The following is a 22945-nucleotide window of genomic DNA, read 5'->3' as shown; positions in this document are numbered from 1 at the left end:
TTTACTTGGTATCGTTTAGCAACGGGGAGTGAAATACTATTGGGGTATGTGGGATTATAGGTTTGAGGTGACAGTCAAATTAGCCATGATTTTATTGAATAGTGGAGCAGTCTTGAGGGCTGAATGACCTACTCCCTCTTCTGGTTTGTATGTTAACTTAGCACAGATTGGAGATAGAGTGGGCCTTCCTCACCCGATATGGTTCAATGCAATGACAAGAGAGGAAAGTGATTCTTAAACTAGAAAGAGAGCAGAAAAGATTTACAGGGATGCTACCTGGGCTGGAAGGTTTGAGTCACAAGGAAAGGTTGGATGGGCTGGGACTGAAGGGTGACCTTATAGAGGTCAATAAAATCACGAGAGACATAGATGAGGTAGATAGCTAGCAGCCTTTCCCCATGGTAGGGGAGTCTAAAACCAGAGGGCATAAGAGAGGGTCCAGAGGGGCAACTTTGTCACACAGGGGGTTGGTGGGTATTTGGAACAGATGACCAGAGGGAGTGTTGGATGTAAGTATAATTTTGTCTTTAAGAAACATTTGGATGCAATAGGGGCCTAAATGCTGGCGAGTGGGACTAGTTTAATTGTGAAAACTGGGTAACATGGACAAGTTGGGGTTAAAGGCCTGTTTCCTTGCTGGAAATCTCTGTGACTCTATAACAAGGATGATACAGATGGACTGGAGGAGAGAAAGGATTTTGTTTTGCATCATGGACATGACATTTCATAATTGTTACTAAAATGAACTGCTTAATTAACCTTCAGTGGTAATTATCCTTAAGTAGTATTTAACTAGTTTTTCTAATGTGAACTCTTCAGTAAAGATCAGGCTACAGATGCTGTGCACTCTTCACAGAAGTGAGACTTGCATATAATATCTCTCAGAATGTCGCAAGGTGCATTGCAATTAATGAAGTACTTTTTGAATGGCAGTCACTATTGTAATGTGGAAAATCCAGCAGTCAATTTTCATGTAGCAAACTCTCTCAAGACAGCAATGAGATAATAACCAGATATGGTGACGTTTGAGGGATAAAGTTGCCTATGGTACCAGGGAAAACTCATCTTCATATAGTACTATGGAATCTTCTATATCTACGTCAAAGGTCAGAGTTAAAAATTACACAAAGCCAGATTATAGTCCAACAGGTTTATTTGGAAGCACTATCTCCAAATCAAAGGTCGGACTAGACGTTAATTTAGTTTCTCATCTGAAAGATGGTACTGCAGACTGTGCAGCACTCCCTCAGTACTACACTGGAGCATTAGCCTGGATTCTTAAGTCTGTAGAACAGTTGAGACTTGAACCTATGTGCTCGGAAAGAAGAATACAGCTGCTGAGGCTGTACAGTGGTTGAATCCATTCTTCCTGATGACATATTGCATTACATTGTTCTAGGACTCTTTTCCTGGTTCTCTCCTGGTTTATTTCCTGAGAGTCATAGAGCTGTATAGCATGGAAACAATTCATCCATGCTGACCAGATATTCGACATTAATCTAGTCCCATTTGCCAGCACCCGGCCCATATCCCTCCAAACCCTTCCTATTCATGCACCCATCCAGATGCCTTTTTAATGCTGTAATTGTACCAGCCTCCACCACCTGCTCTAGCAGCTCATTCCACACACGCACCACCCTCTGTGTGAAAAAGTTGCCCCTCAGGTTCCTTTTAAATCTTCCCCCTCTCACCTTGAACCTATGCCATGTAGTTTTGGACTCCCCCACCGTGGGGAATAGACCTTGATTATTCACTCTATCCGTACCCCACATGATTCTATAAACCTCATCCTCCCGCGCTCCAGGGAAAACAGCCCCAGCCTATTCAGCCTCTTCCTGTGCCTCAAACCTTCCAACCCTGGCAACATCCTTGTAAATCTTTTCTGCACCCTTTCAAGTTTCACAACATCCTTCCGATAAGAGGGAGGCCAGAATTGAACACAGATATTCCACAAGCCTCCAGTGTGATTTGCAGCTGTTCTTCTTTTGGCACCTCACCCACTCAACACGTGAGCGTCTGGGGCAGTGTCCGTCAACAGGAAATTCCACCGTGGGGTGCATCACTGCTGGGCCATTCCATTTGCCGCCAAATATCCTGCAGGTTCTGTTGACTTTAAAAGCTGGCAGATTGCATTGCTCCTTGATTTCTCTCAGCCTGCATGTTGTTGTTAGTTCAATATTCCTCGAGTAAATTCTTCCCCAAAGTTGACCCCTGCTGTGCAGCTCCTAGACAGGGTCGGTGGATGTTCTCCTTTAGTCACTTTGATTGTCAGATTCATCAACTGGAGTTTGATTGTTTAAAAAGGACGTGCCCTTAACCAGCAAGAGTGCAACACGAGGAATTTGCCATCCTGCTTCTCTTTCTCAATTTGTATTCCCTGATCAGATATTCCCTTACACGGGCTCAGCTCTATTACAGCTCCTGCTGTCTTGCTGGGAGAATGTTGTTTAAAAAGCCAATAGCTTTTCCTGTTAATTTGATCCTTCATGGCACAGCGAGTCTTTCCCAGTTCCTAAACAGACTGGTTCTTTGTGTGATTTCTGAATGTAAACATTCCTGTTGCCTCTAATCCTCTTGCCTGCATAGTCTGGTCAAAAGGTTCATTTGGTGGAAGTTTAGTTGTAGAATGGGCGTGTAGGGGGAGTGAAGAAAATACAGGGTGACACTTAGCTCTTAAAGCCATTATGTACCGCAAGTCAGATCATGCTAACAGTTCCCGTTTGGTGCCCAAGTGTTGCATTTTTAGTTACGATAGCTTTCCCCTGTTATACAAGATGTAATTGAGCCTCACCTATTGATCTGTGCATCAAGCCACAGAGGCTTTATGCAATAAAAGAGCCACTTGTTGTCATGCTCAGTCATGGAGATCGAATGGTCTCCAATTGGTATAAAATTAGCTATTGACTTCCTGCACATGCCTTAAGCATCTGCTTTGTGGAAGGAATCAGTACAGAGTTGCTGTTTTGCATTACAATGTGTGGATTTGAACATTTTGGTTGAGGGTTAGACATGACTTTGTGATGCACTCATGGTCAAATAGCCTACTGTTCAGTCTAATGTGTGCAGAGTAGCCACTCAAGCAAGGGTAGCACTCATCAAATGCCCTAATTCTTTGTGTCTAGCTCTCTCTCTTAAAAATACAATACATTTGCTAGAGAATGTTCAGAAGTGGTTTATTAGGATGTTGTCAGGAATGGAGAGCTGGAGTTATGGGGAGAGGCTGGATTGGCTGGGACTTTTTCACTGTAGAGTCGGAGGTTTAGAGGTGACGTTATAGAGGCTTGTAAGGTGATGAGGGGTATAGATAAGGCGGCTGGCATGTGTCTTTCCCCTTGAGTGGGGGATTTCAAGATGAGGGGACATACTTCTAAGGCGAGAGGAGAGAGATTTTTAAAAAGACATGAGAGGTAATTTCTTTACACAGAGGATGGTTTGTGTGTGGATGGAACTTCCAGAGGCAGTGGTAGATGCAGGTACAGTTTCAATACTTACAAGTCATTTGGATAATTACATAAATAAGAAGTGTTTGGAGGGACATGGGCCAAGCGCAGGCAGGTTGGACTAGTTTAGTTTGGAATTATGTTCGGTATGGACTGGATGAACCGAAGGGCCTTTTTCTATGCTGTATTGTCTCTATGACTCTATATAGGAATTGAGCTAGCATCAAAAACACTGCCAGCATTTCATTGATAGCATTTCAACTCTGAAGCCTACTAGACTCATTGACTTAATTTCGAAGTGAGGGAGCTACTTCAAATGTATACAAGACATTGATTGGGCCACAGTTGGAAAGTTGCATGAACCAGGGCTTGTTGGTAGTGCTCTTGCCCTGAGTCAGAAGATTGTCAGTTTAAACCTATTCTGAAACTCAAGTAAGTAATCTAGGCTGGCACTGCAGGGCTGGTACTCAGGAAGTGCACGCTATTGCAGATGGCATTTTTCAGAAGAGGTATTTAACCCTCTCAGATAGACTTCAACGATCCTATAACATTGTGTTGAAGAAGAGATGGGAGTATTCATTCAAATTAATTTATCTCTCAACCAATAAGCCAAAAATAAGTGATCACATTGACTTTTCCAGGACCTTGCTGCGTGCAAAATGAAATGCTGCATACTTGCTACTGAATTCTTCTGAGAGTCAAGAAAGTGAAAAGGGCTTTTGTAAGTGCAGGCTTCATTCTTTAGACTCTCTGTTGTGGTATTAATGATGATGATCTATTCTCCCGTCACTTTGGATGACTGTCCACCAAAAAAGACGGGAGACCAGTTTGCAGTTGAAATTGTTGTCACCTCATGTGGGACTTTAGACCAAGTCTCGATTTGTATAACTGATTGCAATGGATTTTTGGGAGCCATTGGGGATTTCAAGACTAGGGGACATATTTTTAAGGTGAGAAGATTTTGAAAAGATACAAGGGTTTTTTTTACACAGAGCATGGTTTGTGTATGGAATAAACTTCCAGAGGAAGTGGTGGATGCAGGTACAATTACAACATTTAAAGGACATTTGGATAAGTTCATGAATAGGCAATGATTGGGGGGATATGGGCCAAGTGCAGGCAGGTGGAATTAGTTTAGTTTGGGAATATGGTTGGTATGGACTGGTTGGGCCAAAGGGTCTGTTCCTGTGCTGTATGCCTCTATCAACTGTAGATGGATGGAAGCATTGGATCGATCCCATGCACACCTCACTGTGTTCTCAAATGTGGTGACTGACACTTTGTTGTTTGGTTTCTTGAAGGTTGTCCTTTACTATGTGTTGGAATAGAGCTTGCAAACAATGAAGTTTATATCCAGAGTATCACATCATTATAAAGGGTGGGTTGCCATGCTAAGCTGGATGTATAACACCACTTCAGATATCCAGGAATCCTCCATATCAACCACTTGAGCATCATCCTCCTTCCTCTTCAAAGCTGAACTCAGATGAGCATAACGGGGCGGCACGGTGGCTCAGTGGTTAGCACTGCTGCCTCACGGTACCAGGGACTCAGGTTCGATTCCAGCCTCAGGTGACTGTCTGTGTGGAGTTTGCACATTCTCCGATGATGAGAAGACCTATCATCAGGTTTTGCAAATGATACCTTCAAGACAATTGGCTTGTCTCCCAATGTGAAGTGGTATCATTGAATGCTGAGCAGGGTCATATACTGAAGGCCATTTTGCAATTCATTTCCTTTGAGGTAGGTAACCCATTTGCAATACCAGTTTTACACTCAAGGGAAAGGTTAAGTACAGACTTGAAATAATTCCGCAGAGGCTGGTATCTCATCACCAAGTCATCCTTTATTTACACATGACTGTAGTACTGCCTCTTTGGCTATCAGAGCTATCAGAGTGTCAGTATCACTGAAGCTCACCTTTTAGTCTGTCAGTCAGGGCTTTCTGATTGGACCAGATTAACAGCCACAAATCAAGGAACCCAAATTCTATGAGGTCCACCTGGCTGACTTCATTACGATCATAGTCATAGAGGTGTACAGCACAGAAACAGACCCTTTGGTCCAACTCGTTCATGCTGACCAGATATCTCAACCTAATCTAGTACAATATGCCAGCGCCCAGCCCATATCTCTCTAAACTCTTCCTATTCATAAACCCATCTCGATGCCTTTTAAATATTGCAATTGTACCAGCCTCCACCACATCCTCTGGCAGCTCATTCCATACACATACCACCCTCTGCATGAAAATTTGCCTCTTAGGTCTCTTTTATATCTTTCCCCTCTCACCCTAAACCTATACCCTCAAGTTGTGGACTCCCCGACCCCAGGGAAAAGACTTTGTCTATTTATCCTATCCATGCCCCTCATGATTTTATAAACCTCTATAAGGTCACCCCTCAGCCTCCGACGCTCCAGGGAAAACAGCCCCAGCCTATTTAAACTCTCCCTATAGCTCAAATCCTCCAACCCTGGCAACATCCTTGTAAATCTTTCTCTTTGTTCAGCAACACTCCCTAGGACCTTACCATTAAGTGTATAAGTCCTGCTAAGATTTGCTTTCCCAAAATGCAGAACCTCGCAGAATCTGAATTAAACTCCATCTGCCATTTCTTAGCCCATTGGCCCATCTGATCAAGATCCTGTTGAAATCTGAGGTAACCTTCTTCATTGTCCACTACATCTCCAATTTTGGTGTCATCTGCAAACTTACTAACTATACCTCCTATGTTCACATCCAGATCATTTATATAAATGACAAAAAGCAGTAGACCCAGCACCAATCCTTGTAGCACACCACTGGTCACCGGCCTCCAGTCTGAAAAGTAACCCTCCACCACCACCCTCTGCCTGCTACCTTCAAGCCAGTTCTGTATCCAAATGGCTAATTCTCCCCGTATTCCATGAGCTATAACCTTGCCAACCAGTCTACCATGGGGAACCTTGTCGAGTACCTTACTGAAGTCCGTGTCGATCACGTCCACTGGTCTGCCCTCATCAATCCTCTTTGTTACTTCCTCAAAAAACTCTAAGTCTGTGAGACATGATTTCCCATGCACAAAGCCACGTTGACTATCCCTAATCAGTCCTTGCCTATCCAAATACATGTAAATCCTGTTCCTCAGGATTCTCTTCAACAACCTGCCCACCACCAATGTCAGGCTTACTGGTTTGTACTTCCCTGGCTTTTCCTTATCACCTTTCTTAAATAAATAGCCACTCTCCAGTCTTCTGGCACCTCACAAATATCTCAGCAAGAGGCCCAGCAATTACTTCCCTAGTTTCCCACAAAGTCCTAGGGTGCACTTGATTTCTACAAGCTGTTCTGCTATCCTGTCCTGAACAGCCTTTATAGGTTTTTGGACAGATAGTCTCCAGCACAAATCTAAAGTAGCCAAGATAGTCTGGGACCGAATTTCTAATTGCGTGTTATCTCTCTGAATCTGGACAGAAGGAAAGATAGAGGGTTCTCATGGTCTCATCACCACCTACAAATTTGGAGGTTTCTGAAGTATGTTTAACTGGGGCTGTGGTGCCAGATTACCAGTCACTATGAAAACAGCAGTGAAGCTCGATATACAGCAGTGTAGTGGTCATGTTGCTGTACTAATAATCCAGTGATTTTACATCATGGCAGTTTTAATAAGAAGCTATAAGAACCCAACTGAGCAGTGAAAGACTTTAATAATTGCTGGACTTCCCAAAGTACTTTACATGCAATCAGTATTTTATTTTCAAACATAGTTACCTGTGGGGAGGAGCATTACTGATTGAGCCCTGGCTCATACAACCAATGCAACTTTCCAACTGTGGCCCAACCAATGTCTTGTATAAATTTGAAATAGCTCCCTCACATTCAAATTAAGTCAATGAGTCTAATAGGCTTCGGAATCCAAATGATTCCAGTGAAATGCTGGCAGTGTTTTTGATGTTGGTTCAATTCCTTCACAGAGTCAAACAGCATGGAAAAGGACCCTTTGGCCCATCCAGTCTATGCTGACCATAATAAGCACAAAACATAATTCCACAAGCAATAATGGAATAGTGGTTTCTGGAACGCAGCATTCTGAAGTCCTTGACACAGTGTCACAAGTTTTAGCACCATTAATTTCTCAATACGAGAAGCTTATTGTCTCGTTCTGTACTGTCACATTGGAGGAACAATCAATGGATTGATGTTCATGCTGCTGGTGTCCCAGTAGCCAGTTGACAATTGGAGATCTCTCAATTCTTTGGCTTCTGACCAAAACCAGAATGGCCATAACCAACTGGAAGAATAGTTTATTAGTGAGAGTCAGGAATGGGGTTTGAGAGGGTGGGGGAGATGGCATTTGAGCAAGTCTGTTTATGACATGGCATCAAGACAAAATAATAATTGGACATAGAGCTTGGGAAATAACAGAGAACAAACTGCAAAAAGGTGGATGGTAGAGTGAGAACTGGACTTGTGGATTTGTTTTGGCTCCAATTTGGCAACCTGTAAGTTGCAATTGTGAACCTGGGGAAGGTTTATATAAACTATGGTCATGTTTCTTGGAAAGCAGCCAAAATATAACAGCTCCTCAGCCTGAGAGTATTTGGCGTCCTTCTGAAAAGGCGTGGCGACCTTAATTGAGAGTCTTCAGTTACCTGGGGCAAATGTCAAATCCACCCAGATTTGCTTTGGCACTTTGATGGAGTTTTGTGGAGATCACAGTGTAACTGATTACTTAAGTCTACTGCTTTTGTAACTTGTTTTGCCAACTTGAGAAAATGCCAACTCTCTTTAGCGAGTCATTTTTGCAAAGTCCTTCCAACGAAGTTGTGCTGATTGCCATCACAGAATGTACAGTTCACTGGCTTTCCAAAAGTGATGTGGGAGATCTATGTGCAGTGCTGTGCTGCAGGAGAGGCCAACAATGTACAAGGGAAGCTTGTTACAGCATTGTGTCAGTGAATTCCTTTCCGTCTGTCTTTCCTCCTTCAAACTTAACAACAATGTGAGAATCTCACAGACTTTCTTAGTATTTACAGTGAGACCATTCACTTAGCTGCTTTGGCTGTTTCCCTCCCTTTCCAAGTCAAACATCGCCTGACAATTCTCCTCCCTAGCCCTGCGCTTGCAAATTGATTTAGTCTCTTCAGACCCACCTTGTACACCTATTGACCAACACCCCTCAAGTTTGCTTTCTGCTGTCACCCCTCAGTTGATAGCATTATCGTTCTCCCTTCTCAAATGCCATCCCTCTCTCCTTCAAAACTTTTTGTCAACGCTTGCTCACCCAAGCCCTGGTCTTAGACCCTTTCATTCTTGCTAATTATCAGGCTATCTCCAATACTGTTTTACTCTTCAATCTATCTGCTCGCACCACGTAAATTTGCCCACCCTGTTCCCAAAACTTCAATCGGTTTTCTGCCGTTGCTTCAGCACTGAGCAACTCTCTATCAAACTCAGAATCTTGACCGTGCCAATTCTTTCTCAACCTGTCTGCAGCCATTAACATGGTTGACCAGACCATTCCTCCTACACCTCCATAGCTGGGGTGGGACCACACTCAGCCAATTCCACTCATTGCTCTCCGGTTGTGGCCAGTGAAGCACTACAATGGCTGCCGCAGCACTATGGTGTACTCCCCTTCTCTCAAAGATCCAACTTTTATATTTTGCATCCAGATGCTGCCCTTTTGCAAGACGATCTGAAAACATTTTCATCTGCTTTTAAGGCACATCCTTCTCCACTTCTAACCCCATTGTTTTTGGTCTGAAACATGTTGGAAGTAAGTCCTGGAAAACGCACCATAATAGGAAGCTTTTGCTCAAAGTTACTAGTTCAGCGTACTGTTTGTGCCTAGCATCCCCTGTCAAATTCTGTATAATTCACTGAGCTACCAATAATTTGCTGACGTTATTTGGGGGCTCCGTTCAGTTATCGGACCCTCCTGGTGCCTCAAATCTGTAAATATAGACTTGCGCAAGCAAGAGGTGCCTTGGGTTAGTTTGCCAGATAGAGTCAAAAGTTTGTCGAGAGTGTGGTGGTGGAAAAGCACAGCCGGTCAGGCAGCATCCGAGGAGCAGGATCTCCAGCACCACATTCTCAACTCTGATCTCCAGCATCTGCAGTCCTCATTTTCTCCTTCAGAGTCAAATGTTTGTTTGTTTCTTCATGTGCCACTGTACAGAACTGAACTGCCTGAGTGACTGATATCTTTATAAATAAATATATTTTAGAAATAAAAAAAACCCAATATTTTTTCAGATGTTTCCTCTTTAATTGAATATATTCTCATTCTCTCTTCCAAATGGCTTCCTTCAACAATCTTCTACCTTCTGTGAGCAATGGCTATTCTGTTGAAGGCCTTTAGAATCTATCAAGTTGTAGATCCTGAGCAGGGAAGAATGGTTGTTATTATGAAAGGTACTAATAACAACAACATAGCACATTTATATTGACACCAATCACATAGGAAAACACAAGTACGATGATCAAACATTTGACCAAACTGCATAGAGATATTCAGACTAATGACTAAATGTTAATTTAAATGTTTCTTAAACATGTAGTTTTACATACTGGTAAAGATACTGTTGAATATGTGAATAGTTTGGTATTTATATAATCACAAGAATTGAAGACATATGATGTAGTTGCAGCTTATACCTGGATCCTGTCACTCTTCAATAAAGAGCCCTTAATTTTCCCACAGTTCAGTACATTTGTGTTATTAGCAAAGGCTAAAGTCTTTGAAGAGGTAGGTTTTAAGGATTTCCTTAAATGAGGAGAATAATGTGGGAAAACGGCATTCAATTAGCTATCCTTTATTTCCTGTCCCTTAATACCCCTACTTCAAGAGAACATTTTTTAACCCTTTGATCCCTTAAAGATGAAATGTCTTAGATTTCTTTGTCCAGGTGCTTATTCAGCCATGCATGGCAAGTGTATCTATCAAGGATAGCACACAACTCTGCAGTTTGTCACTTAACAATGGGTTAAGACCCTTTTAAAGATAACGGTTTTCCAATTAAAAGGCTACATATTTGCACACTCTTATCTTTATCCAAAAGTGTTCATTTTACCTTACATCCCAAGTTCGTTCAATGACTATGTTCTCCAATCATATTCAAACTTGTACATAATATCCAATCAAATCAGTACACATTTGCATGAGTATATTCAGTCATTACAGTTTCACATCTATTGACTGTAAATATGAGCTTTTTACTTCCCTCGGGTATGATGTGGAGGTGCTGGTGTTGGACTGGACTGGACAAAGTCAAAAGTCACACGACACCAGGTTAAAGTCCAACAGATGTATTTGAAATCACAAACTTTCAGCGGGCAGCTGCTTCATCAGGTAAAGTAAAGGAGCAGTGCTCCGAAGGCTTGATTTCAAATACATCTGTTGTAACCTGGTGTGATGTGATTCCTGACCCGATCCGAGAGTGATACAGTCGCTCAGTGGTTAACACTACTATCTCACAGTGCCAGGAACCCAGGTTGAGTTCTAGCCTTGGGTGACTGTCTGGGTGGAGGTTGTACATTTTCCCTGTGTCTGTTGTCTGGATAGAGTTTGCATATTTTCCCTGTGTTTGCATGGATTTCCTCCAGGCACTCTGGTTTCCTCCCTCAATCCAAAGATGCTTTGGTTAGGTGGATTGGCTGTGCTAAATTGCTCCATGGTGCGCGGTGTGGGTGGATTAGCCATGGTGATTTCAGGCACTGGATGGAGAGGGTGGAATGCCTTTTGCAGGGTCAGTGCAGACTTGGTGGGCTGAATGGCCTCTTTCCACACTATAGGAATTCTATGATTTCTTTACTCCTTTTCATCCTAATTAACAAAAAGTTGCCAATCTTTAGCTTCAAAATTTCTAGTTGACATAGAATTCACAATGTTTGTGGTCACAAGTTTTAGATTTACATTTGCTTTGCGAATTCCCTCATAATCGATATTCTAATTTTAGCATTACACCTTTGTTCTGAATTTCTACCTTCTGATGGCACAGTTTTTCTGTATATAACTTGTCGGGATCTTTAGGATTTAAGCACCTTAAAGCTGTTGTATCATGCTGCAGTCATCTGTGTCCAGGGACCAAAAACCATATTTAACCCTCTTCAGCGTGGTGTAAGTTTGATAAATTTTGTGCTCCTCCTTCCAAGACCATTGTGATGTTCAAAGTCAAAGACAATACGCCAGTGGGGAACAGCATAGTTCTGCACAACTGAAGCATTGCATTCTCTCTCTGGTATTCCAGTCTCTTTGAGATAAAGGCCAACATTTCATTAGCCTTTTTGATCTTGCGTCTACTCATATTTAAATGATTTATGCACTTGGGTTCAGTGACTCCTGAGACATACAGCATGGAAATAGACCCTCCAGTCTAATCAGTCCATGCCGACCATAATCCCAAACTAAACTAGCCTGCACTTGGCCCATATCCCTCCAAACATTTCTTATTCATAGAACATAGATTGAACATAGAACAGTACAGCACAGAACAGGCCCTTCAGCCCACATTGTTGTGCCGACCATTGATCCTCATGTATGCACCCTCAAATTTCTGTTACCAAAAGCATGTCCAGCAGTCTCTTAAATGAACCCAATGACCTTGCTTCCACAACTGCTGCTGGCAACGCATTCCATGCTCTCACAACTCTCTGTGTAAAGAACCCGTCTCTGACATCCCCTCTATACTTTCCTCCAACCAGCTTAAAACTATAACCCCTCGTGTTAGCCATTTCTGCCCTGAGAAATAGTCTCTGGCTATCGACTCTATATATGCCTCTCATTATCTTGTATACCTCAATTAGGTCCCCTCTCCTCCTTCTTTTCTCCAATGAATAAAGTCCGGGCTCAGTCAACCTCTCTTCATAAGATAAGCCCTCCAGTCCTGGCAGCATCCTGGTAAACCTCCTCTGAACCCTCTCCAAAACATCCACACTCCATCTGCCACCTCTCGGCCCACCTCTGCATCCTGTCAATGAACTCATCCAAATGTCTTTTAAACATAGTAACTGTACCCGCATCCACCACTTTCTCTGGAAGTTCATTCGACACACAAAACACTCTCTGAGTAATAGCTTTGCTTCCCATGTCTTTGCAAAATCTTTCTCCTCTCACCTCAAAGACATGCCCCCAGTCTTGAAATCTCCCACCATAAGAAAAAGACACTGCCATTCATCAAATCTACATATCTCATGATTGTATAAAGATCTATAAGGTTTCTCTACGGACACCCGTGAGCCTAATGAGTTTTGAGAAGATTTGTAGCTCAGGTTGCGGTTCTGGATGTAAGTTTGCTTGATGAACTGGAAGGTTCATTTTCAGACGTTTCGTCACCATACTCGGTAACATCTTCAGTGAGCCTCCAGACGAAACACTGCTGATGATTCCTGCTTTCTATTTATATGTTTGGGTTTCTTTGGGGTGGTGATGTCATTTCCTGTAGTGATGTCATTTCCCGTTCATCACTAAATGAAACAAATTAGAGGAAACTTTCAAGTCCATCAATAATACCCTTACTGGCATAAATTCACTAAAGAGGAGGAAAACAACAACAAACTGCCATTCCTAGATGTCACAGTAGAGCAAACAGCCAATAGGGAACTTCAAACCTGCGTCTTCAGGAAAACAACACATACGGACCAAATATTGAACTACCGAAGCAATCACCCCAACATCCACAAACGAAGCTGCATCAGAACATTATTTCAACGAGTCACCATACACTGCAGCACAGAGGAACTAGGCAGAGCAGAGGAAAATCATCTATACAGTGTATTCATAAAGAATGGGTACTAATGAACACAGTCCACAGATTTCTCAGCAACAAACCCAAACAAGTAGACCAAACACATCCAGAAATGCTAGCCACTCTCCCCTACATCAAAGACATCTCGGAAATGACTGCCAGACTACTCAGACCCCTTGGCATCATGATAGCCCACAACTCCACTAACACACTAAAACAGCAGCTAATGAACTTGAAAGACCTATATAGACAACAAGTAAAACTAATATCATTTACAAAATACTGTGCAAGGACTGTAGCAAACACTACATTGGACAAACAGGCTGAAAACTAGCCAGCAGGATACATGAACATTAACTAGCCACAAAAATACATGATCCTCTCTCACTAGTATCCTTACATACGGATGAGGAAGGACACCACTTCGACTGGGACAACATATTCATCCTAGGACAAGCCAAACAGAGACATGCAGGAGAATTCCTAGAAGCATAGCATTCCAACTGAAACGCTATCAACAAACACATTGACTTGGATCCGATTTACCACCTCCTGAGAAAAAGAACAGGAAATGACTTCACCATAGGAAGTTACATCACCAACCCAAAGAAACCCAAACATATAAATAGAAAGCAGGAATCATCAGCAGTGCTTCATCCGGAGGCTCACTGAAGCTGTTACCTAGTATGGTGACAAAACATCTGAAAATTAACCTTCCAGCTCAACGAGTAAACCTACATCCAGAATCCTGAGTCTCTTAGCTCCCTTCATGAATGATTAGCCTGCCATATTCACCACCTGACCTCCATGGAAGAAGATTCATGTGCCTGGCTAGTTTTCCACATCGGAGGTCAGATGTTGAATGAAGTGTGATTGTTATCTGTGAAATCTTATCCCAGTAAGAATCCATGCCAGCAGCCAAAACGAAGACATGGGGTTCCCTCAATTGCTATGTGGACAAAGTTAAAAATCACACAAGACCAGGTTATAGTCCAACAGATTTATTTGGAAACACTAGCTGTCGGAATGCTGCTGCCTCATCAGGTAGCTGTGGAGCAGGCCCATACAAACTAGAATTTATAGCAAAAGATTACAGTATCATGCAACTGAAATGATATATTGAACAAATCTAGATTGTTGTTCAGTCTTTCATCTTTTAGAATGAGTTGCAGGTTTTGGTCCATTAGTATGCAAATCCCAGAACTTCTTTTAAGTCACATTCTGAAGATAACTTAAGCTTTTATTTAAAAAAAGTGACATCTCAGCCCAGACAGTGCATTAAAGGTGTAAGGTTAAAGTCTGTCTGTATCCCAATCTTGAGTCAGACTCTAACCTCACACCTTTAATGCATTATCTGAGCTGAGATGTCACTTTTTTTTATAAAACCTTAAGTTATCTCTGGAATGTGACTTAAAAGAAGTTCTAGGATTTACATATTAATGAACTGAAACCTGCAACCCATTCTAAAAGATGAAATACTTAACAACAATCTGTTGTTAATCTATTGAACAAGTTGTTCAATATATAATTTCAGTTGCATGACACTGTAATCTTTTGCTATAAATTCTGTCTTATGTTTCTGCTCCACAGCTACCTGATGCAGGAGCAGCGCTCTGAAAGCTCTTACTTCCGAAAAAACCTGTTGGACTATAACCTGGTGTTGTGTGATTTTTGACATTGTCCACCCCAGTCCAACACCAGCACCTCCACATCATTGCTATGTGGAGACTGTGTTTTCCAGTAACTGTGACTGAGATGCTGATATCAATCCCATTTTATCTTGTGTGAAATTATCAGTAAAAACGTCATATATTCCCTCTGAACACTGGTAAATATTTTTGATATTTATGTTTGCAAAGTCTATAGCATTCCCAACGTTACAACTACACTTTCTGAGTACTTCCTAGGCCAGAAGGAGCATTGAAATGTTCAGCGGTCATGAAAAATGTTATATAAATGCAAGTCCTTTTTTGTTTACGTTTCCCTATTTGTTGAAACTACCTTCTCACTTCAATCAGAGAATAAAAAACATTCACTGCTTTCTGTCCCACTATCTTATCAATTTAAGCAGTGGTAAAAGTTCACAGATGTACGCTGTGCAAATATAAATGTTGAAATGACCGGCCAAGGCACAGTGTCAATTATTACTCCTCTTATTAAGTTGCTAATTAAGAAATTCAATGATCCATTTTCAGAAATCCCAATTAGCCACAGGTAGCTAGGGCTTAATTAATGGAGTTCCTTTCACTTTCACTACTCTGCCTGAGCCAATCTCTTGTACAGGTTGTTCTGCTATAACTCGCGTTTCGTCAATGTGAGTTTGCTGTAATGCGATCAACAAATTGGGGGCGCTGTTTCTAAAGCACGAACTTTTAAAACGGATGTTGGCTGTAACGTGATGACGTTGCCAACACTTTAAGTGGTGTTTCTAAAGCGCGAATTATCCATAACACGGGGTTGCACAAGAATGCGACCATCGCGTTATAGAAGAACTGACTGGACTGACATGGCTTCTCTTCTTGTTAAAAGTTGAGGATCTACAGATCTGCACACACGACGGGCCGACTTGTTGCACAAAGAGGATGGAAGAGAAGTATCAAGCAGTTGTTCGGAGAGAGGTCCTGCAGAGCATCCATTTCCTGAGCTACGAGCTGAAATACAGGATTGAGAAGAATGGGGAGGCTTTCCAAGGTAGGAATGTTCTGGCAAATAAACCCTGGGTGGAGATCCGGTCGCAAGTTAGCTTGCTGTTGAAGTGAATGTGATTCCCTCTTGCAGTGCTTGTAAAACTACGTTTGTGGTTCCTAGCCTGGACCTGTCCCTATCCAAGTTGTAGTGGAAGTTCATCTATTCAAAACTTCAAAGGGATTTTTAAAATGAGAGTGCGATCTAAATTCTGACTGCTTTTCCTCTGGATGTGTTGAGATTGCTCCTTTGCCCCAAATAGCTAATTGTCCATCTGCTTCTACTGATCACTCAGACCCTTCCTGCCCTATGGCTACCTCATGATCGCAGATATTGCTTGTCCTTTTGGCGTTGTGCTTATAAAGGTGACTCAAAGCATTGGTCAATATGGAGCCACAGTGAAAGAAAAAGATTGAAGAACTAAACGATATTTAGGGGTATTAATACTGGATCGAGAAGGATGGTAGTTTTTCCTCTCAAAAAACAGTTCAAAAATCCCTGTAATATTTGAAAATGAAGATACTGGCTATACTGGAGTTCTGCTCTGATTAGATTCAGATTAGTATGTACCAATCACACGCTTTATTGGTGTTTCCACCTGGCCTGAGTTAAATAGGAAAAGTATAGCATTTAATGTCTCTCTTCCCTCTCTGGAATTTTCATCCATTTATCATTTTGCACTCTGAATGTATTTGCCCCTTTTTATTTGTTGAGTGCTGTACTCTCAGAATAGAAAATGCCACGAAACAAGCGGATGCAGCAGATTCTACATTGTGGTTCATGCTTCTTCTTCATAGAATCCCTACAGCATGGAAGCAGGCCATTCGGCCCAATGAGCCAACACCGAACCTCTGAAGAGCATCCCACCTAGCCCCACCCCCCTATCCGATACCTGTAACCCTGCATTCCCATAGTTTATCCACCTAGCTTGGACACTGTGGACAATTTAACATGACCAATCTACCTAACTTGTGTAACTTTGGGCTATGTGAGGAAAGCTGAGCACTTCGAGGAAACTAGTACAGACGCAGGGAGAATGTGTAAACTCCACACAGACAGTCACCCAAGACTGGAATCGAACCTTGATCCTTGGCGTTATGAGGCAGCAGTACTAACCACTGAGCTTCCATGCCACTCAATGGGTTTTGGTTCCCTATATGACAAGTACCTCAATTCTGTCAGAGTGATCTTTAACCTCATTGCTCCATATCCCTATTGCATTGGTTTACAGATGTTATTATGGATCCCATGACTCCCTAACCCTGTGTGAATGGTTGGTTCATGCTAGTTTGGATTCCATGACATTCTAACCCCTTGTTACTTGGTTCTGGGAGTGAGCCCTGTGCAATCTTATTAAAGCACCTTTCCGAGGAACAAAGCTAGGTGAATTGGCCAAGCTGAATTGCCCTTGGTGTCCAGGGATGTATAGGTGGGTGCATTGGTCATGGGAAGTGTAAGGTTATTGGGTAAGGGGATGGGTCTGGGCGGGATGCTCTTCAGAGGGTTTGTATGGAATTGATGGGCCGATTGGCCTGTTTCTACACTTTAGGGATTCTATGCTATTCTGTGGTAAAGCCTATATGTTCTCTCGCTATAACATGTAGTTCTCGAATAAGATTGTTGCTGTGCAATAACCACTTGCAAGGGCAGAATCCAACTGCCTCAGTGTTATACTTGATAAGCCAGAGAACAGTGATCAGTGAAACAGACAGGAAACCCATTAAAATTCAGAACTGTGTATATTTTGTTTTGTAGCCAAACAAACCCATGGATGGTTGAGTGAGATTTGGCAGATCTGTCAAAGCTGTTGCATTTGTACTTATTTAGACTGAAAGTCTTCCTGCTCAAGCTCACTGGAGGCAGTCCCTTTGGAGTTGACATTTCCCCCATATTCCACTAAGCCTTGTGGAAGGTATCGCCACACAATGGCCCAAGATTTTCTGTGCTTTGCCAATTAACAATCGGTGCTGTTAGTTAGAACTCACCTCCCTGCTTACTGTTGTTGCGGGTTTGCCCCACAAGTTGCTGAAAGTCCGTCATGCAAACTGCAGGGGAACCTGAGCGCCCAGGGCAAGCAAGTTCTGCCCTTTTAACCAATCACGCTGAATTATTCTGAATTTAACAGAGCACAGAGAAAGCAGTGTAGATTAAAGTGACTGAAATTGACGACAAATGTGGCATGGAAAAATAAATAGGAAAAGAAAGATTGGATTAACAGAGAAAGTAAAAAGGGACATTTAAAAACAACTTTCCATTTAGTGATTGAATCACAAATGGCTATGGCACTATACTTGTGTGGTTCATTTTCAATACCAAAGTGGTTAACTGTTAGTAATTAACAGTCATCATATTATAGAAAGGATGATTACTAATGGAATGACACTTTCTGCAGTGAGTACATTTATATTTAATGCGCAAAAATAGAAACTTCATTGCCACTCAATGGTTTTCCATGGGGATTCAAATAGTGTGATGCCGTTTTCATGAAGGTAACAGCAGAGTGCTGCATCTTGGACCACAAATTCATGATTTCCACATTTAATTGGGCATCAAATTTCTCCTGAAGTTGCTATGGCATTTTCACCTAGGTAATGATGATATCATCGGAATCACTGTTATTTTGAGGGAATTTTCAAGTTTTCTTTCCATTTCTTATACTTCATGCTGAGACATTAATGATCACACTGGAGTGACCTTTCCAGTTTAAAGTCAGTCAAGGAAAATTGCTCATCACACTAAAGGTTTGAAGAATCAAAGACATTTCCACGACAGGTGGAAGCTATCCAGCCCATGAGGCCCAGGCTTGTAGTGACAGTTTGTGAGAACTTTGAAAAAAACAAATCCCACTGTTATCACCATGTCACCCTGTAGCTCCTGCCTTCAGTGAATGATTAATCATTTTCACGGCTGTGTCCAGTACTGAAGATGGGGTTTGATTACAGCACTTGCAGCTTAATCGGAACTTCCTCTAATCACAACATGTAATTTTTGGACCATAGTGTGAGTTTTTAAGAGAGAAAATTTTGTGAGAGGGATTGTTTTAAACAATGGGCCAATTCATCATTTACAGTTCACTAGGAGTTCGGCTAAATGGTAGATTCATGGAAAGTCTCTTTCTGTGAGCCCCAGTGAGGTTTCTCATACTACTCTCCGAAACCCACCTTATTACCTTTACTCTGCACCTCAATGGTGACCCACTAGTCCTCTCTGCCCTCTCACAATAAGCAGAACTACTTGCCACTGCAGACATGAGGAAAGAAGCTAACAGCTGCAGTTGCTCCTTAATGCAAGCCTGTTCTTTCGAGCAGCGGTGAATTTACAGTCAATGAGTGATCATTGCACCCAGCTCAGATCCACTGGAACTGGCAGTCATAGAATCATAGAAATTATGAGCAGGAATAGGCCATTTGGCCCTTTAAGCCTGTTTTGCCATCCAGTATGATCATGGCTGATCGTCCAACTCAGTAACCTGTTCCTGCTTTCACCCCATACTCTTTGATTCTTTTAGCCCTAAGAACTGTGTCTATCTCCTTGAAAGCATTCAGTGTTTTTGCCTCAATTGCTTTCTGTGGCAGAGAATTCCACAGACTCACCATTCTCTGCGTGAAGAAATTCGTCCTTATCTCAAAATGGCGTACCCCGCACTGTTAAATTGGTTCTGGATTCCTGGGCCACCAGGAACATCCTTCCTGCATTTACTGCCTGTCCAGTAATGCAGAATTTTATAGGTTTCTATGAGATTTCTCCCCCCTCCACCACACTGCTTCTGAACTCCAGTGAATATAGTCCTGACCAATCCAGTCTCTCTACAGATGTCAGTGCTGCCATCCCAGGAGTCAGTCTTAGTGAACTTTGTTGCACTGCTTCAATAGTCAGAACATCCTTCTTCTGATAAGGAGGTGAAAACTGCATAATATTTCAGATGTGGTCTCACCAAGGTCCTGTATAATTGCAGCAAGACATCCCTGCTCCTGTACTCAAATCCACTCACTATGAAAGCCAACGTATCAGCTGCCTTCTTCACCACCTGTAGCATCTGCAAACTTACTTGCAGCGACTGGTGTTCGAGGCCTCTTTGGTCTCATTGCACCTCCTTTTTTAACTTATTGCCATTCAGTGTGGATAACCTTGCATTTATCCACACTGCACTTCACCTACCATGCATTTGTTCACCAGCTCAACACGTCCAAATCATACTGAAGCTTTTCTGCATCCTCCTCACAGCTCATCCTCCCGCTCAGCTTGGGTCATTTACAACCTTGGTGATATTACATGGAGTCCCTCGTCTAAATCATTCATATGTATTGTGAATAACTGGGTCCTAGCACTGATCCCTGTGGCACCTCATTAGTCACTCCCTGCTACTTGGAAGAAAAAACGTTCATTCCTACACTTTGTTCCTGCCTTTGTTCCTGTTCTGTATCCATATAAGTACACTTCCCCAAATCCCATGCACTTTACTTTTACATACTAATCTCTTATGAGGGACCTTATCAAAATCATTCTGAAAATCCAAGTAAGCAACATCCACTGGCTGTCCCTTATCAACTCCACTCGCTACATCCTCAATAAAACTCCAGTGGAATTGTCCCTTTGGTAAATCTCTGCCGACTCTCTCTGAAGTCTAGACTAGAGTGGTGCTGGAAAAGCACAGCAGTTCAGGCAGCATCCGAAGAGCAGTAAAATCGACGTTTCGGGCAAAAGCCCTTCATCAGGAAGGACTGTGTCTGAACCCTGCTCACAAGTGCTCTGCTATGAAATCTTTTATAGTGGAAACTCGCTTTAATAGTGAACTCTAGCATTTTCCCTACTCCTGGCGTCAGACTAAACAGTCTATAATTCCATTTTCTCTCTCTCTCCTTTTTTTAAATAGTGGGCTTGTTTTCGCAACTCTCCAATTCATAGGAACTGTCCTAGCATCAATAGAATCTTGGAAGCTGACCACCAATGCATCCATTATTTTTAGGGTCACTTCCTTAAGCACTCGAGGATGGAGATTATCAAGTCATGGGGATTTATCAACACTGTGTTACCCAATATTTTTGTGACATTATTCGTGTTGTCCTTTGTGAAGACAGAACCAAGTATGTATTTAATTAGTCTGCCACTTTTTGTCCCCCATCATAACTTCTGAATGTAAGGGGCCTGCATTTGTTTCACTAATCATTTTTTCCTTGCATACCTGCCAAAGCTTTTGCGATTATTTTGTATGTTCCTGTATTTCTTGTACTCTATTTCCCCCCTCTTCGGTGATCCCATTGTCTTCCTTTGCTGATATCTAAGCTGTCCCCAATCCTCAGGTCTGCTGCTTTTCTTCAACAGCCTCCATTCAGATAAAAGCATAATACTGCGGATGCTGGAAATTTGAAACAAACACAGAGAATGCTGGAGATACTCAACAGGTCTGGCAGCATCTGTGGAGAGAGAAACAGGGTTAATATTTTGAATCTGGTATGAACTGAAAGGTGCTGGAAGAATGGTTTTTGTTTTATATTGCATTTTTAGTCATATCAGTCTGGTTGCCCCTAATGGTACAGTGCTCTGTTGTGCTGAAAGTGGTGCTCCCACACATTGTGTGTCCTCATCTTCCTTCTTGGTAGACAGCTCTTCAGCATCACGTCACATCCTCTCTTCACCTGCTCCACTTAGAGTCAGAGAGAGTCAAAGAGTCATACAGCATAGAAACAGACCCTTCAGTCGAACCAGTCCATGCTGATCATTATCCCAAACTAAACTGGTCTCACCCGCCTACTCTTGGCCCATATCCCTCCAAACCTTTCCTATTCATGTACTTATCTGAGTGTCTGTTTAATGTTGTAACTGTGCTCACCTCCACCACTTCCTTAAGAAGTTCATTCTGCACCTGAACCACCCTCTCTGTAAAATATTTCCCCCTCATGTCTAATTTAAGTCTCTCTCTCCTCTCACCTTAAAATATGCCCCCCAGTTTTGAAATTCCCTGGTCCAGGGGAAAGACACCTACCATAAACCCTATCTATACCTCTCATGATTTTTGAATCTCTATCAGGTCACTTTTCAACCTCCAACCATAGGGCCTTAACATAGAATTCACCAGCTTCCAAATCTCCCCACGTCATGCCAGGTTTAGCCCCCCACCTCCACCCTGCCCCCTTGATCTGACCTAACCTGTGTATTTTCCTTCCCACCTATCCATTCCACCTTTCCCACTGATCAATCACAATCACCACCTACCTGTATCTACCAATCGCCATCCTACCAACCTTTCCCCCAGCCACATCCACCTCCCTTTATTTATTTCTCAGCCCCCTTCCCCTGATGAAAGGTTCTGAACTGAAATGTTGACTCCCTTGCTCCTCTGATGCTGCTTGACTTGCTGTGCTTTCTCCAGCTCCACACTTTACCCACTCTCAACCTCCTACGCTCCAATGAGAAAAAAGCCCCAACCTATCTGGCTTTTCTTTGTAACTCAATCCTTCCAATCCCGGCAACGTCTTGGTAAATCTCTACTGAACCTCCTCTAGTTCAATAACATCCTTCCTATAACTGGGCAACTACAACGAGACACAGTATTCTAGAAAAGGCCTCAATAATGTCCTGTACAACTTCGGCATAACTTCCCAATTGTTATAGCCAAAGGTCTGAGCAATGAAGGCAAGCGTGCTGAACACCTTTTTAACCACCCTGTCTACCTGTGATGCAATCTTCAAAGAATTATTCACTTGTGCACAGTATAGCATGGACACACTTTATCTTGACTGAATTGCATTAATTGCTGAAGAATCAGGCAACATGGAAGGTTTGACAACCTGTTAATACTTAGAGTCAAAATTGGTAAGAAAGATTTCTTTAATGCATGTGAGGCATGCTCAGACTTCGATAAATTTAGAAAGCCAGCTGATATTTCCGACGGGTACAGCTGAGAACAGACGTGAGTCAAACAGTCAAGGCAGGCAGGGACAAGGTAGGACTAACAAATTAAACTGCATTTATTTCAATGCAAGGGGCCTAACAGGGAAGGCAGATGAACTCAGGGCATGGTTAGGAACATGGGACTGGGATATCATAGCAATTATGGAAACATGGCTCAGGGATGGGCAGGACTGGCAGCT

The 22945-nt window shown here is 42.4% G+C and overlaps 1 protein-coding gene across 4 annotated transcripts in view; it reads left to right on the top strand.

The window, feature by feature from the left end:
• Positions 1–22945, top strand: part of LOC122555734 (glypican-5-like) — a 545068-nt gene that overhangs the window by 61116 nt on the left and 461007 nt on the right. For all 4 annotated transcript variants that reach the window (XM_043701795.1, XM_043701794.1, XM_043701796.1 and 1 more), the window contains exon 2: positions 15699–15860. In XM_043701795.1, coding sequence (XP_043557730.1) covers positions 15699–15860 — 162 coding nt within the window. The remainder of the gene's footprint in view (positions 1–15698; positions 15861–22945) is intronic.

The sequence above is a fragment of the Chiloscyllium plagiosum genome, chromosome 13 (genome assembly GCF_004010195.1).
Source record: "Chiloscyllium plagiosum isolate BGI_BamShark_2017 chromosome 13, ASM401019v2, whole genome shotgun sequence".
Taxonomy (NCBI): domain Eukaryota; kingdom Metazoa; phylum Chordata; class Chondrichthyes; order Orectolobiformes; family Hemiscylliidae; genus Chiloscyllium; species Chiloscyllium plagiosum.
Note: the sequence above shows the minus strand (reverse complement) of the source record. Positions and strands in the feature narration are given on the sequence as shown.